Raw genomic sequence first — 16,863 nt, forward strand, 5'->3', positions numbered from 1 at the left:
GACTTCTTCAAGTATACTTTCATTGTAAATACTACTGGATGATTAAAAGTATACATTGGCTTAGCTGGGCATGGTGGTGCACTATAAACTCAGCTACTCAGGAGGCTGAGGCAGGAGGATGGCAAATTCAAGGCCAGCCTCAGCAACTTTTGACTCAAAATAAAATAAAAAAGCTGGAGGTGTAGCTCAGAGGTAGGAGATGCTTGCCTAGCATGTACAAAGCCTAGGTTTAATCCCTAGCACTACAAAACACAACAAACTAAAGCACCCACACGCACGCACGTGCACACACCCACACCCTTCCATGCTGATCTAAAGTCATGGGATTTCCTGGAATTCCTACACAGCTAATATTTTGTCATGCTTAGAAGAAACCACAACCACCAACTGGAAATGAGCTACGTAGTCAACCAATGTTTTGTCTGCCATTTAAAAAAATGTTTTGAATGATCTATTCAGTAAAAAAAAAGTACCTGCTTTTCTGGGTGCAAATACAAAGACTTTGAAACAACAGCAACAACAACAACAACAAAAAAAACTACTAAAAATGTTTCCTCCAAGTAACACCTAGAAAGCCTGGAGGAAAATTCACACAGACTGTCACCCTCGCTGCTCTGCGTCGGGTGTCTGCAGGGGGTCGGCAATGTGCCTGTGAAGGGCTGAAAGCCGGGGCCTGGGTGGCCCAGCTTCCTCTTCTGGGGTCCTGCCCACCCCAGGCCGCCCCGCTCACCTTCATGCCCTGAATGTTCCTCAGCATGACGTCTCCGATTCTTTGGTGATCTCCTTTGAGGTGGGCGTTTGAGCGGCCTTCCCTGAGAGCAAAGTTCCAAAGGCAAATGTTAACAGTGGACAGATGACCGGAAAGGCCGCCTCCCTTGGTGTTTCCTTTGCAGCCACCTGTTTATACCCCTCCCGGGGCGTCCCCTGCACTTTCTCCGGGGTCACGACATGTCAGGGCTGGAAGGAGACTGAAATTACCCTCCTCACTCTGCAGACAAGAATCCCACTTGTGCTTTGGAGGAGGGCAGAACCAATTTCCGATCTTTTAGTTTCATCTCACATTAATTGTTTTCCATCCATGTCCTGAGCCTGAAGGACACTTACCTTAACTGACTCGGGAGCCGATTGCATCCCGTTGATGGGACTAACACTTGCGGGAAGCAAGACAGCCCCTGAATTGATGTTTCTGTTCCCAAGGGCCCTTAGCTGAAGCCAAGAACTGTCTGGAAAGCCCTTGGGAAGGGAAAGACAAAATTGGGAAAATGCAGGAGGCCCAATTCCTGGAGTGGGCAGGATGGGTGGCCAAGTAGAGAGGGACATGGGGAGGGACGGGGCCCTCCAGATGCACAGCAAAGCTGTGTGCACGTGGAAGGAGTGTGTGCACATATTGTCATGTTTCCTATAGCTCAGTGCCAAAGCTGACGTTGATAATTCAGGGACTTCGATAGCCACGAGGAAAATAACAATATTAGTGACTATTTACTGAGTCCTTCATGTATCAGACGATCTACCAATAAGGACATTAGAGGCATCGACTCATCTAACCCTCAGAGCAGCTTCATGAAGAGGGTCTACTGTAGCTTTCATTGTATAGCTAGGGAAACTGAGGCACAGAGAAACTCTGCAGTCCAATGCCTGTTAACTCGAGGCAGGGAACTTGTCCTTGAGCCCGGGCAGTCGAGCTTCTGAGTTTGCAGTGGCTTTGGGAAAAGAATTTCCCAGATTAAAACAACAGTCGACCTGGTGGATATCTTCAGACGACGGTTCCAGATCGCGAGAAGCCAACTGGTAGGAGCAGGGTGAATTAAACAAACTAAAAGCCAACGAGACTTGGGTACTGGACTTTAGAGGTGTCCACAGGGAACAGAGGAGGCGGCGGCTCAGGTGAGGTGGCTCTGGGGGTGCAGACACGTGCAGTAGCTGGTAACCCCCAGAGGTGAGAACAGACGTTGGCAGGGTGCTGGAGGCCCCATCTGTGCCTCCATCTCTGGTTCACTGAGGACCTTCAGGGGACCAGCGGAGGCAGGGGGCACACACGGGCATCATCAAGCGAGGCCAGGAGGCAGACAGGTCGGTGCAGTGAAGACGGGGACAGCCCCCACTCCGCCCCTGGCTCCACCCACCCGCCATCGACAGCACCCTTTCTGCTGCTGGCCAAGGCCAGGCACCGTGCACACCCCCCCACAGGAGCCAGGGGGCGCCCACACTGCTGGAGCCACTAGAGCCCCCCTGAAACAGAAGGGAGGCCCAGCCCTGGGCCTCCGCTTCCTCGGCCTTCTCCAGCCTGGCCCACCCTCTGTCCCACGTGGAACTCCCTGTCTTTGCTTCCCCCTGGCCGCCCGTCACCGTCCTCCTCTCCACGGACATGGATTCTATCCTCTACGCTCCCTGACGTGGTTCATGGGACATTTGCCATTAGCCTCTCAACCATTGTGCCAAGCCCTCTCCCTGCCACCGAGTCCCCCACTGAGGCTGCCGTGTCCCCACCAGCCTTTCCCTGCCATAACCCTCAGCAGCCTCCAGGTCTGCTCTTAGCCCCTCGCCCCCTCCTCCTCTCTGTACTACTTCCGAGATGTCTGTGTCCTTTGGAACCCATTGGTGGCCATCATTCCTTTGTCCTTCGCAGAGGAAAGATGTCCTCCTGTGCTCTCTAGTTTCAGGTCAAGATCCCAATCTACACCCAAACGTTCTCTACACAGCTATCGACCCAGGTTCTCAGACCTTCCAGAGAGCTCAACGCAAATGACCCCACAAATAGACCCAGACGTTCCCCCGTCCATGGTCTGGTTCCCAGGCCCAACCCTCTTCCTACATTTTCTTAATGGTCTCACTATTCTGCCCCAAGCTAGGAACCTCCATTATCTCCCACTTGTACCTCTCCCTGGTCCCCGACAGCAGATCAAATTCTCTCCTGGAACAGGGTTGCCAAGGGCTGCTCCAGCATCTTCCATAGACTCCAGTCTCCCCTGGTGACAATCCACAGCCCACTGCTGAGCCCTGTGGATCCACCCTTTGGGCTCGAGGCACCTGTGGAGTGGTGGGTCTTAGCCAAGCCACCATGGAGCCCTTCATCATCTGGCTGTTTTGCTGACCCTTGCATGTGACTGAGCTTAGCTGATAACTGACCGGCGGCCCTTCGGCTTCAACCCTTGAACAGAGGGAGACCAGTCGATGGGAAGCTCTTGCTGGGGACGCCCTCTGCTCTGCAGAAGCACCCGCCCTGCTGCACCCACACAGCACACCACGCTCTCCTAAAGGCTAGCATGTTCTCGTTTCCTCTCCCCGTGGCCTTCCACTCCTGAACACAGTAGGTCTTCCCTTCAAAGAACCCGAGGGGGCCAGAATGACAGGACTAAATGGCACATAGCCAGAAAAGGAGGCACAACTGAAACCTGGTTTGTGGACACGTAGCGATGATCTGGAACTTCAATAACTGACCCAGGAATTTCCCAATGGGCCTGCCAGGTGACATCACCAGAAGAAGGGTCTGTAGTTCAAAGCATGGGATTTGGTTATTCACCGAGAGTAGCCTGGACTGAGCTGGCCGGGGAGAGAGGGGCGGGCTCCTGGTTGCCATTAGCAACAAGTGCCTCCCCTCCATAGCCAGCACCGCCCAGGAGAGCCCAGGAGAGCCCAGGAGAGCCCAGGAGAGCAGAGGACGCTGGGAGAGTGGAAGCCAGACTTCATTTATCTCACTCCCCCTGTTCTTTTGCCAACTATTTATTAGAGGGAAATCTATGGATGTAAAACCCACTCAACTCAAGGGGACATTCCTTCCTGTATCTGCTGCTATCCCAGCCGTGTCTGTGTCTCCAGGTCCTCAGCGCCTCGACTTGCCCTGTGCTGGTGGCCTCTGTCCCCTGGGCCACGGAGACAACAGCACTAAATTTAAAGGGGCTTGGCTCCATGCTGAGAGCAGGCTGGGGGCTCTGAAGTTTCTGCAAATAGTGTAGCAAATCTGTCCCCGCCACGGGTCACACTGCCCCGTGTGGTCCAAACATGAGACTTGTCCTACGGGGCCGGGGCCAAACCCAAACTCCGCTGCCCCCGTGTGGAAATACCTTCGAGTCTGACTTCCTCTACGTCCCTGCTACCAAGTCCACAAATGCAAGGCGTTCATTTTATTATAAGTAGCTGAAAGGTCATTTTATTATCAGGAACATGAAAAAGTAATTATGACTCTTCCACAACATCCTGCGGATGTTAATCCCATAAGAAAGGGGTCCTTGTTCAGAAGGCAGGGCCACATATTTGTTGTCTGGGTAATTACCACGCAGCACAAAGATGGAAATTCTTTTGACAATTTTACTTAGGAAAACCGCACCCAGATGCTACCCTCTGACCCTTGCAATGTGATTAACGCACGCCCAGGAGTAACTCCACTGACCCCAGCAAAGGACTGAACACACACACGCACGGGCACACCGTGAACTCTCGAGTCTTCCCAACCTTGTTCGAACACTTCACTCGCTGAGCTGGTCAGCACGTAGCAGCCGACTGACCGAGCAACAGGAAGAAGGAAAAAAGAGGAAGGTGACCTTGGGTGAGCTTGACCTGTGTGTGCCATCTAGGAGGGGGGCTGTGGGTCTGGCCCCCGTCAGCCCCTCGGGAGATAGGAGGGGCCTTGACCTGGGTTTTTTTCTCTGACAGCCAAGAATTCTACTTTCACAGGCCGCAGGTAGGCAAAGCCAGCCAGGATAAACCTACACTGTGCTATCCAGGTCACGTTCCCAGCCCCAGGTCAACACAGAACCCAAAGGGGACCGAATTCACAGTGGGCTGTGGACCTCACTGACCATGCCATCTCCCACCTGTCCCTCAAGTCTGACTGCCCTGTGAGGTGGTCTCCCTGTGGGGGGAGGGAGAACTTTCCAGAACACAGAAGCCGGGGGCCATCCTTGGGGATGGGTCCAAGGCGATCCAGCCAGCGAAAGGCAGTAATGCCCATGCTGGGCTTCCCAAGTAGCCCAAGAGAAATCCCCGCCCCCCCTTCTCCGCCTTCTTCACCCTGCTCCGTGTCCTGGTGCCCTCTGACCCCTAACACACAGATCCAGTTTTTTGAAGCCTCTGAGTCTGCATTGGCAAAACAAACATCACATTCTTAACCTTACTACTCCCTGCAGCGTCTGATTCTAAATGGAAAAAAAAAATGTATGTTATTATGTGTGTCTGTGTGTCTAAGTAAGTAAAAGCATGGGAGTGAGCAGATGGGGGAGACAAAGCTCATGCTGGTACGTGGGGTGGGTGGTGTGGCTAGTTCAAAAAGCTACCGAGGTAGCCAGAGCAACGCGCTGTATTAACATGCACGTAACATATAACACACTGGCCACAGGTAACACATGAGGTTCTCGGGACCTTTGGATGGGTCTCCGTATCCTCTGAATCCACAGAGAGGAAAATCTATTAATTTTAACATTATTTGCAGCCCCACTGATCAAGTCCAGCTGGGGCCTGGCATCTCCCTGGCCAGGCCTTATGGAGTCTGCCAGCCATGGGTATTGGGGCACAGGGCCCTTTGCGCTCTTGGCCTCTCATCTACACTACCCGGCTGTTGAGAGCTCCGGCTTCTTCCTTCTGAGGTCTAACTCTAGGTCAGACTGAGGAAGAAGGGCAAAAGTTACCACCCAGCCACCTTACGGCAGGTGTGACGTGTCCAGCAAGCCCTGTGTACTCACCTGTGTTTAATCTGTGGTTAGTGGGGTGCGTGTTAAAACAGCAGAAGAGCCAGGGCAATGGGTCCAATGACCTGGATACTGTGTGCTCTCAGGTGGCTTCTGGCAGGAACCCCCCTGTCATTTGGGCAACTGGAAGTGTCTTTGTTTTTCTAAGGAAAGCAGCCTGCTGTCAAAGCACCCAGGCTACACAGTCAGGGGTAAGGCAGAAAATCCACGAGAAATGAGCTCTTGGCTGTGCTTGGGGACGTGTGACGTTTACTCCTGCTTTAAAAGGAAATGTCACTGGGCGTGGGGGTGCTTGCCTGTAATCATAATGGCTCGGGAGGCTGAGGCAGGAGGATCACGAGTTCAAAGCCAGCCTCAGCAAAAGTGAGGCACTAAGCAACTCGGTGAGGCCCTGAATCTAAATAAAATGTAAAATAGGGCTGGGGATGTGGCTCAGTGGTCGAGTGCCCCTGAGTGCAATCCCTGGTACCCCCTTCAATAAACACATAAACACAAATAAATGGTAATGTCACTGACAACCACAGTCCCTGTCCCTCTAGCCAGGCGGTGGAAAGCCTGTCTTTCTTGCCTTTAAAACAAGCAACACACAGACACGAAATTTAAAATAAATCCACACCTGCACAAGCCACTCACCCACAGTGTCCCCGGCACAGTGAGCCTAGCTTCCCCAGCTCCCAGGCTGCCTTGGCTCAAGCCGTTTCCGGGCTGCCTCACCTCTGACCAGTGAAAGCCACCTCAAAGAGCAGGAGCCGCGACCCAGCGGAAGCAGGTGGGAAGGAGCCGGGGACTGTCCCCGAGGGTTACTTCCGACAACTGCCTCGCAGACTGGAACACCAGGACGGCGGACGGTCCAGGTGTCATGTGAGGGACACTCAGGCACAAGGGGCAGGGAAATCATACCCACAAGCCTAACTTTACCCAAACGCAAGGGAAGCGTCACGTTCAGTTCCTCAGTCACCCTGGCCACGTTTCCAGTGCTCGACAGCCCGTGTGGCCAGTGGCTGCTCTAGACAGAATATTTCCTCCATACCAAAATTCTGCCAGCCGGGCGCAGGTAGAGCCAGGAGTGGTACAGCTCACCGCTGCCTCCCTACCCCCGGCTTACAGCCTCCAGGAGAGGGAGAGACGGCTCTTCCTGGCCTCTACCCCTGGGGAGGTCCCCCCTTCTGATCCTCACTTTCTGCAGGGAGACAGAGGAGGGACTCCCCAGGATGCTGGATGGTCAAAGAGAACTTAGAGAAAGGCACAGTAGACGATGCCGAGGAAACCAAGGCTCACAGGGCACGCTCAGCAGGGGACACACGGCGGTGGTTCATTGGCGGACACCTCCAGGACACTGTTGATGATTCCTGCTCTGGGGAAGGGCTTGGATGCTCACCATCTCTCGAGGGGCACGTGTAGGATGCATGTAGGACGCGGGGTGGGCCCCTGAACACTCCCCGGACTTCCCTTCTAAGTCTTACCAGGATGCTCCTTGTTATGGGGCAGAGAGTGGAACTAGAGAGCAATTCTGGACAGAGAAGTGGCTCAGTGAACCCCGAGGAGTAATGACGTGTGGCAGGCCCACAGTACAGACTTGTCCGAATATGTAGTGAAAGAAGGTTCTGGAAGGTTTTGCTGACTTGAGAGTTTGTCCCATCCTGCCACTTTCCTGCTGAACAAAGGAAAACAGAAGAACGCGCCCTCCTGGGGGCTGACGGGGTCGGCACAGGGAGGCTGTGACCACAGCACAGCACCCGATGCAGGGGGCGAGGGCAGAGATGGCCCCTGCCTCCAGCTGCCCCGTGTACAACCAGGCAGAGAGCTGCATCCCGGCCCTGTCCCCACGGCCTGGAGCCTGTGTGTGTGTCAGGACGGCAGGAGCAGCACACAACAGCAGGCAGTGGCTATTTTAGATTCTGTTCCGGGCTCAGGTATCCGAGGAGCTGGGAATTAGTTCTCATGTTACAGCTGAAGAGTGACGAAGCTGCTTCCTGGAGTCCTTCCCCTCTAAATGTCAAGCCTAAAGCACCTGCAGCCAAAGGCACAGTGGTAGCCAGATTGCCTGGGTCACAACCCAGGCCTGCCCTTACCAGCTGCGTGACTTTCACGAAATTACTGACCCTCTCTGAGTCTCCCTGATTCGGATGTGATGTGAGGGAATAACAACAGCATCTACTTAACAGGGTTCTGGTAAAGATGCAAGGACCTGATCTATGAGCGGTGCTTAATACTGTCTGGAACTCAGGAAGTAAAACCCATCACCCATAAACATTTATAGCAGCCCTTTCCTCCATTCTAAGGCATAAAATAAACAGCCTGCTTGCCTCCACCCTAGGAGGAGCCTTGTGTGGAAATCACGGCACCTCCGTAGACCTCAGTCACAAGCAGATGGGACGTGAGCAGTTCTGTCCCCCAGGTCCCCACAGCAGGGTGGGTAGAGATGCAGAGGACCATAACACAAGTCCTCAGAGGTCCCTAGGTGCCAGGGACCAGGCGGCCTTGGCGGGGAGGGAGGGGGAGCCGTGGCCCACATTCTTAGAGGAGAACCCACAGAACCCAGCACCCACAGGGCACGGCGAGGTGGAGTGGGGGTGACCTTGCCTTCTCCTGGTGGCTCCTTCAGTGAGGCCGGAGCCTGTGGCCGCAAAGCTAAGGCCTCAGAAGTGGGAAGGAGGCCCAGCTGGAAAGCAGAGGCCAGCAGAGGGAGGGGAGGACGCAGCCTGCCTGGACGCAGGGCCACTGCTGTGCGTCCCTTCCTCTGGCCGAGCCGCGGATTCCTCCCCCGACCACTGCTCAGCATCTCTGGGGCACGGCTTGAGGTGTCTGTAATGCCCTCGTGGGGCACTGTCGGTGCTGCAGTCCTTGGGGTGGAGAGAGCCCCGAGGGCAGGAAGCCACCCTGGAAGGTCCCCTCCCTGCTGGGACTCTTTGCCTAAGATGTCCCCAGGCCAATGAGAACAAACCCCGGGCTGTCTTCTCAGGCTCAGACCCGCCCAGGTCCTCCTGCAGACAGGGCAGGGCCAGGGCAGAGACTGGCACTGAGTGCCCGGTGGGGACTTCCAAAGAGGGCACAGCTGGCAAGCCCTCTGTGTGAAGGGCCAGGTGACACATGCACCTGGCTTTGAGGTCCTACGGTCACCGTGGCAACTCAAGTCTGCCCATGCAGTACAAGTGCCACCACAGACATCGAGGACGACTATGTTTCTGTAAAACTCTGTTAACAAAACAGGAAGCAGGTCAGATCTGTCCTTGGACCATGGCTCGCCATCCTGTTTTTGAAGACCAAGAGGAAAATTATATATTGATGGCTTCATTTTGATCAGTTAATGCCAACTTGCATTGGTGCCATGTCAATGCAGAGTGTGCACACAGTAGTTGCTCATTAATTGTAGTTTCTTAGAATTAAGGCCACAAACTCTGCACTTGAATGTGATTTATAAGTTTAAAAGCCCTGTCCATCCTCACTTGCCACGTCCCCTTTGATATAAAGGTCCATCCTGGAGCCTTGGAGGCATGACATAGCAATTCATTACTGTGGAAGGGACCCCAGAGGAAACCAAGTCACTGTCACCCATGGGGCTGTAACTAAGTGCCTGGAGCACCAGGCCTTGAGTTCCTCGGGCCAATGAGAGGGAACCTGGTTCCCCCTTTCATTCTTTTCTTCCCTAGGGATGGAACCCGGGTCTCTACCCCGAGTGAAGCCCCAGCCCACCCTGCTCCTTCAGACGCATTCGGTCCATACAGCCTTCTGTGGGAAGGAAGTGTTCTTTCTGTCTGCTACCCAACACAGGGACCGCCAGCCACTGTGGCTAATGAGCACTTGGAATGTGACTAATGTCACTCAGAAGCTAAATTTTCTTTGATTACATTTAATCTGCTCCATGTGACTAGTGGCCACTGCTCTGGACAACTGCGGATGTCTTTATCTTTTTCTTCTGTTGTTTTCCATTTGTAAATGGTCTAAAAATATTTCCAGGGAAGATGAGGCAGGAAAGGATTAAAAACACAATGAAAATGAGCCTTAGCAAGAGGCTCAATGCAGTTCATGTGGGAGAAGCCATTTGTTCATCCGTCTGTCCGTCTGTCCATCCAGGTGAGCAAATGTCATACTGAATTCCAGACTGGAACGGCTTCCCCAGAGGCACCCCCAGCTTTGGCAGAGCAGTCGGACAAGTGCTTAAGTAACGGAGATCCCAGGTGCTAAGTGACCGGTGATATACAAAGGCCAAGGACCGTCACGGGAATTCACGGAAGGGGAGAGGGGGAGTCGCAGCTCCTGAAATGGGCTAAATCGATTTTACGGTGGGAAAATCAATGGGTGGGGGCCAGCTTACGCCTGGGGAGTACCTGCACACACAGCCAGCTGCTGCCTTGCTGGGCAGAGGCCACCTGCAGCTGCTGGCACCAGCAGGGTGCGGGGTCTGTCCACCCTTCTGCTGTCCTGGAGATGGAGCGTGGTGGTGGCCGGCCTCGGGGTTGGGCAGGGGGTGTATGCATGTGTGACTGGGTGGGGTGGAACATGGTGTGGACCCAGGCCCGGCACCTGCTTTGACCCCAGGGGACATTTGCCTCTTCTGGGACAAGGTGTGAAGAGGAGCTGGCTGCTTCTGAGTTAGGGGAGAGCTCCCGTTTGGAGGGGTGGCGAGGCCCCCAGAGACCTGCAGGAAAAGCACCTGCTTACGGGACCTCCGTGTGTGGTGGGGGTGCTCAGGCTCCCTTCTAATGCCATCCCTGGCAGACCCCACCTTCAAACACAGGCCAGAGAGGACAGTAAGTCTGGACATCACCTCAGGAGAAGTGGGCAACATCTGGGACGCTCACTGCCACGCCCTTCCTGTGTCACCAAGGAGAAATGGCACTGCTGAGAACCAAGCCCCTGGGCCTGCTGGGCAGCAAAGGGACAGCAGTGGGAGACGCAAAGGGCCTCCACAGTCAGGGACAGGAGGCCTTCAAGCCTCCTGAGGTCTGCATTCAGATTAAAATGCTCCTGGGAAGAGCCTGGCCCCCAATCAGTGTGAGGGCCCAGGAGGCTCTCAGGATTTAACCCCTCAAGGCCTGGCACGTAGGCTGATGGGGACAGAAAGGAGGCGATTCCTCCTGCAATCCCACTTGCCTCCTGAGGCTGAGCATGGGTCATAGGGATGAGCCCCGGAAGGCCCCGGGCAGCAGGACACAGCGAACACGCAGGCGCAGCAGCCATGTGCAAAGCAGTTCTGAAGGCTCCATCTCACGGGGCGCTGGGCACCCTATGAGTCCCACCCTTTGTAAATCTGCGAGGAACTGTGCGTAACACCACACTCGCCATCGTGACCACCTGTAAGTGTGCAGCTATCCCCACGTCCACCTCGTCTTCTTCCACTTTCTTCTTCCCAAAGGGAAGCTTGTCCCCATTCAACACGGCTCCCCATTCCTCCCCTGGAGCCATTCCACTCTCTGTCTCTGTGAACCTCACTGTGTTCCAGGGATTTTTAAAAGGGGAACTTACCCCCTGTGTTCGCTCGTGGCCTGGCTTATGGCACACGTATCAATGTCTACACGACATTACTGTATGCAGGGACCACGAGGTGCCTATTCATTCCTGTGTCAAAGGACACGGGTTGTCTCCTCCTCCTGGCTGTTGTGAATGACGCTCCTGTGAAGCCTGATGTACAAATTACCTGTCCGAGTCCCTTCCTTCAATTTTTGGGGCATATTCCTAGGAGTGAAACTGCTGGATTTCATGGCAATTTTGCTTATTTTTTTTGAGAAATCCCCACGGTTATCTTTAACGATATGAAGGCAAAGACTCTAAGCTTCTAAGGGCATAGAGAATGAAGAGGAAAAGATGAACCTCTGTTCTCTTTGTTCCCTGGGGCTTCTATGAACACGGAACATCCTCGGGACGGTGAAACAATTTCTGACCCTCTCAGCCATGGCCACTCTGCCTCAGCCAGCGAACGTCACCGGGAGGAAAGCTGCTCGGCCTGTGGAACTCCTGCCTACAGCCGGAGTGGGTCCCACCCCGAAGAGCCTCCTCTCTGCCCCGGCATCTCTCCCCCCTGCAGACCCCTCTTCTGTGGGCTCCTGAACACCAGGAACCCTCATCAGCCCGCCCTGGCCTCATGGTGACCACCTGCTCTTCCCTGGGACCCTCCACCCTCGGGCTTTCTTTTCCTGAATTCTGGTGGCTTCTCAGGGCTCCTTTGCTGACTGGCTCACACTCTCCACCTAGGGAAGGAAAGCGGCCTCACAGCTAGGATCAGGAAGATCCCGTCTCTGACTCTGTTGCTCTCCATGTTCTCTTCCTTCAGTGTTTGATTCTCCTCATTTCCAAACCCACACTTCTGTGCCCCATTTCTTTCCCAGCCCTAGGACTCTCATTTCCCACCACTGGAGGACTTCGTTATCAACTCCTCAGAATTATGGTGCCCGAACCAAGCTCACCTCCCCTTGCTTCTTCTCTGCTTCCTGAGTCTCTCTCTTAATTTCATGAGCACCATCCCAGTTAGCCACAGTTGAAGGTGATCGTCCCTTGCCTTCCCTTTGTCTCAGTCCTACTGCTCAGGGACATGGCACCGTCCAGGCTGTCTGGCCTCCTGGATAGAGCTCTGCAGCACTTCCCCAGTGCGCCTGGCCCAGCTTGTGTGTGGTTGATTCCACCCTGAAAACTCTGTGTGCCCCACAGCCTATTCCAAGTGCCTCCGTATGACTGTCCACGGTCCCTAGTGCCTTATGACCGGTGATGAAGACCTGCACACTGTGGAGATGACCAAAGCACTCTGGACCACAGCAGGCCTCAGTCTACCTTGGGTCACCACCTGGCCAGCCTGTGCCCAACGTCTGCCTGTCATCCCAGGGCTGGAGTCTGACATCTGCCCAGAATGCCCGAGGTTGGTGGTAAGTGGCCTTCTCCGAAGCAGTGGGACAGCTGAGTAAATGGCTCTTTGCTTTCAAAAGGAAAAGGTCTCTTCCGGTTTTCAGAACTCACCAAACCAGCTTTCCTTGTTTCTGAAGAAATGGGGAAGCTGGCCTTTGCCAGCATGCAGCAGGCTTTGGGCATCCACGCTCCCTGCTCAGGTGTGTTTACCCAGCAGAAGGTGACATTTGGAGAGGGCAGGTGTGTTTACCAAACCGGGGTTGGGCCTGATCACGCTGGAAAGCTCCCTGATCTTGTTCCCCCTACACTCCCCGGCTGCGGATGGAGGCAAACTACAGCCTCCCAGAGGACTGAAGGGACACGTGTGACGACTGTATCAACCGTATCGTTTATGTGTCTGGTTCTGGGGGATTCCTGGTGCAGGGTGCGTTCCAGATGCATTTCCACTAACAGGAACCACTGAAAAATCTCATCCCTGAATAAGACCTAGAGTTTAGCTAATAGTGATGCACAAACGCCGGCTCCTCCCTTCCACTGGATCTGCCAGGGTGACAGTGCGAGGAGTGGACAGAATCTCTACCATCTTGGCGACTTTCCCCAGTTTAAAATTATTTCAAAATTTACAAAAGTGTATTTTAAAACGGCCAGCTTCCTCCCTCTCCATGTGGGGAGGGAGCAGCCTGCCAAGCCTTCCCAAACACTGTCCTGTTGAGTTGGCGAAACAGCCCTGCCACATTTTACAGATGAGGAAATGAGGCTCTGCCAGGCCCATGGACAGCTGCACACAGGCCTGAGGTGGACTGAACCTAAGTCCTAGTCATTGCATCTGGGGCGAGCCAAGCCATGTCCCCATACCACCACAACACGAAAGTCTAGACATACACCTGCATACACACAAGACACACAGGAACTCACACACAGGTGCCCAAGCACAGCTTGCCAATCAGCGACTCAGGGTGAACTCCTTCCTTAAGAAACTTGCTGTGAGTAGGTCTTCTCACTGGCCATATTCAGCTGTGGTGGCCTGTCCTGTGTAGGCATTAAGAGCCCACGTGTCCTCCAAGGCCAAACTGGCAGAAGTGCTTTGTGTCTAACCCAGACGTAGCCCCTCATCTACAAGAAGCCAGACCCTCTTGTCTCTGTGCCTGCCTCCTGCTCTAAGAGTTCAAGTCCCTATGGGCAAATCCAGACACACACTCACCTTCCTTATTAGTTAGCTTCACATTCCTGTAACAAAATACCTGAGACAGGTTAATTATGAAGAAAGGGTTTATTCATAGTTTGGGAGGTTCATGTTCAAGATCAGAAGGTCTGACCTTGGCCTCTTTTTGGTGGATAGTGGACGGGAGTGCTTGTCGGAGCAAGTGCCACATTTTAAGTCAGGAAGCAGAGAGAGAAAGGTCCATGGCACCTCCCGAAAGTACCACCCTGGAGACTATGTCTGCCACATATGGAACTTTGAGGGACACTAACCATGTTTAAACCACAGCACTAACCCACTCATTCATTTATTCATTCATCTGTTCCTTCAGGCTTATAGAATAAAGAAACAAGACTTACACCCAGTCTGTGAAATGCAAACCAAAGAACCACAGACTCTAAAATTAGCTGGAGGAATTGCAGGGTCAATTCTTCCAAAAAAGATATTCATCTTAACTACCCCAAGGAGTACTTTAAAACACAAATTTCTGGGTCTCACCCTCAAAGTACTGCTTCTGGAGGGCTGAGCATGGCCAGGCAATCTGCATTTCTCAACCCCTCGGCCCCCTATGACCTGGATGCCCTCCTGGGTCTGAGGTTTCATTTAATAAACACCTCTGGAAAGGCACAGTGCCCTCTGCAGGAGGACCCCAGACGGCGGCGCTCGCTGCCACAGCCCCAGGAGCCCTTTCCTGTTTACAGACATAAGGTGCTTCTTTGAAATTTCACTCCTTTATTTCTGTTCTGTTCCCTGGTACAAAATGACACTTACTCCTCACTCAGGACCAGCCTGCAGGTGTTTGAAGGGTGTTGGGTTTTCTACACTAGGCCAAATTACCCTTCTTCCTCTCTTTTCCTTCTTTTTTAAAGAGGAATGCAACCTCCTTATCCTATTTCAAACGTGAACCTTAGAGATGGGGTAGAATCCGCACGAGCTTTGGGCCTGAAGTCTGAAGGGACGAATTGTTTTTCATGCTCTGGGCTCTTTATAATGGGTCCAGGGCAAAGGTTCTGTACACATGAGAATCACCTGGGAAGCTGCAGAAAAGATCTGCTTAGTTCTACCCTCCAGAGAGCCTGATGTCATTGGTCTGGGTTCTGCCTGGTGGAGGTTTTTTAAGGTTCCGGGTAACTTTAACAAGTAGCCTCCATCCTACAGGTGTGGAGGGTCAGGGGCTTCCCCCGAGCTCACGCACACCCTGCCTTTTCCCTCCCAGTCCCTGCCAAGCCTGGCCTCCCTCATCATGCACTTGAGAAATCGACCAGCTGACCCTGATTGCTGAGCTTTACATTCACCCCTGAGGAGCATCGGCTATTTGGTTTGGCCTGCTATTGCAAGTTCAATGAAGGTCATGTCAACTGAGCTTCACATTGACTAGTTTTGAGTCTGTCACATGCTTCTGGTGTCTTCAGGTAGAACACAGGTAGAAGTATGGCCCCTTGGAAGACCATTCAGGAAGACCCTTTGGAAATCAAATGACATTAGCTACTGTTTAAGCAACTGGATGTTCTTTTGCAGGCAAGCGCCAGATGCTAAAGATTTATAGTCACAGACCCATTAACATGGCATTTGTTCCTAAAATGCCATGTGTCAGGCAATGCTTCAACATTCTCTGGCTGTGCCCATTAACGTAGGAGCCTGCCGAAGCCACTGCGGTAGGATGTCAGGGGACCACCTACTGGCATTTCCTACATGTGACCTCTACAACATGATTCAAACCAACTGCCACACGTGACTCTGCCTCAGTGTCCGGAAGGTCTGTACTGATACACGTCTGGCCAGAAGACAGCAATGGAAAGGTCTCTGACCCCTTACAAGAGTGTCATTCACCTTTGTCCAGTGACGAAGCAACATGGCAGAATGTGAAAGTTCCAGGTAAAGTTTGGGAAGTTCAATTTTGTAGATTTTTTTTTTAAATTTTTGAAAAGTGGTGTTTCTTTTACATGCACAAGATTCTTGAAGTGATATTTCTGCTTTTTCCCAATTTCAGTGAGCTGACTTTGTCGTACCTGTGACTTCTCAATTCTGTGCTCCTCCCGCCACCCCCCGCAGGGCCTCTGAGTAAAATGCTTCCTCCTCGTTCTTGCAAAGGATGGAAAAGTGCACACAAATTATCCTCCAGGTATAAAAAAAGGTTCAAAGTTGGGCTCCTCTGAGGGGATCAGACACTCACACCCGCCTCACAGAGCAGGAGAGCAGCTCTATGAAGTGAGACTTGAAGGCCACAGTCGGGGGTCACCTGAGGCCAGACCACCCCAGACAGGGCCCTGCAGGCCCCATAGTCATTAAGTGTCCCCAAGGCCACTTTCAACCAGATTCTTACCCATTGCGAGGACATGGCCCCCAAGGGGTTGACAGCTATCCAAAGCAGAGAAGGGCTTGCTAGCTTTTTCCTGCAATCCACTTCCCATGTGTCTACTACACCTGGCTTTAAAAAATCCCATAGAAATTGTTTTTGATAGAAGGTTCTATTTTAGGTAAAGGTGCCTCAGATTTTTCCTTCTACACCATTCAGAGTTTTTTCAGATGTTTCTGTATCTCCCTCTCATCTCTCAGGTACTGAGTGTATTTGGTCTTTAGTGGGCAGGTTTAACATCATTCTTAACCAGTCTTCTGTTGACGGACATTTGGGTACTTTCTAGTGTTTTATTTATGCACTGCATGTCTGTCCATTCACTTATATAGCAAAATACACCCTTACGATAAATCAAGGTAAAAGTGTATATGTGTGTGTGTGTTTGTGTTGCACAGAGCTTTGTAGATGTCAAAATGCTGTTAAACAAAAAAACTGTCATAAGACACACAGGTACTTCACAAATAACTACAAAGCAAGCAGCAGTGAAATATTGCCAACACCTCTCAAAGCCTCCATGGGCTTCTACTCTTAAGAGTCCCCGCCATCCCTCCAAAAGCAATTACCTTTATTTTGTGGTAATTATCATAAGAAAAAAAATGCAGTTTGAAGAATTATAAATCAAAGGGGAGAAAAAATGAAGATGAGATTTAAATAGGTGCAGAATTTAACTAAAAATCTTGTTAGGGAGCTGGGCATCATGGTGCACTCCTGATATCCCAGAGAAGTGGGAGGCTAAGGCAGGAGGATCAGAAGTTTGGGGCTGACCTCAGCAACTTAGTGAGGTCATA

General features: G+C 52.6%; 1 protein-coding gene across 8 annotated transcripts in view; it reads right to left on the reverse strand.

The window, feature by feature from the left end:
• The window catches only part of Farp1 (FERM, ARH/RhoGEF and pleckstrin domain protein 1), a 259,842-nt gene that overhangs the window by 18,513 nt on the left and 224,466 nt on the right, over positions 1-16,863 (reverse strand). For all 8 annotated transcript variants that reach the window (XM_046454767.2, XM_046454766.2, XM_046454771.2 and 5 more), the window contains one exon: positions 731-812. In XM_046454767.2, coding sequence (XP_046310723.1) covers positions 731-812 — 82 coding nt within the window. The remainder of the gene's footprint in view (positions 1-730; positions 813-16,863) is intronic.

Source organism: Marmota monax, unplaced genomic scaffold (genome assembly GCF_021218885.2).
Source record: "Marmota monax isolate L192 unplaced genomic scaffold, Marmota_monax_Labrador192_F-V1.1 WCK01_AAM20220418_F8-fsc00026, whole genome shotgun sequence".
In the NCBI taxonomy this organism is placed as follows: domain Eukaryota; kingdom Metazoa; phylum Chordata; class Mammalia; order Rodentia; family Sciuridae; genus Marmota; species Marmota monax.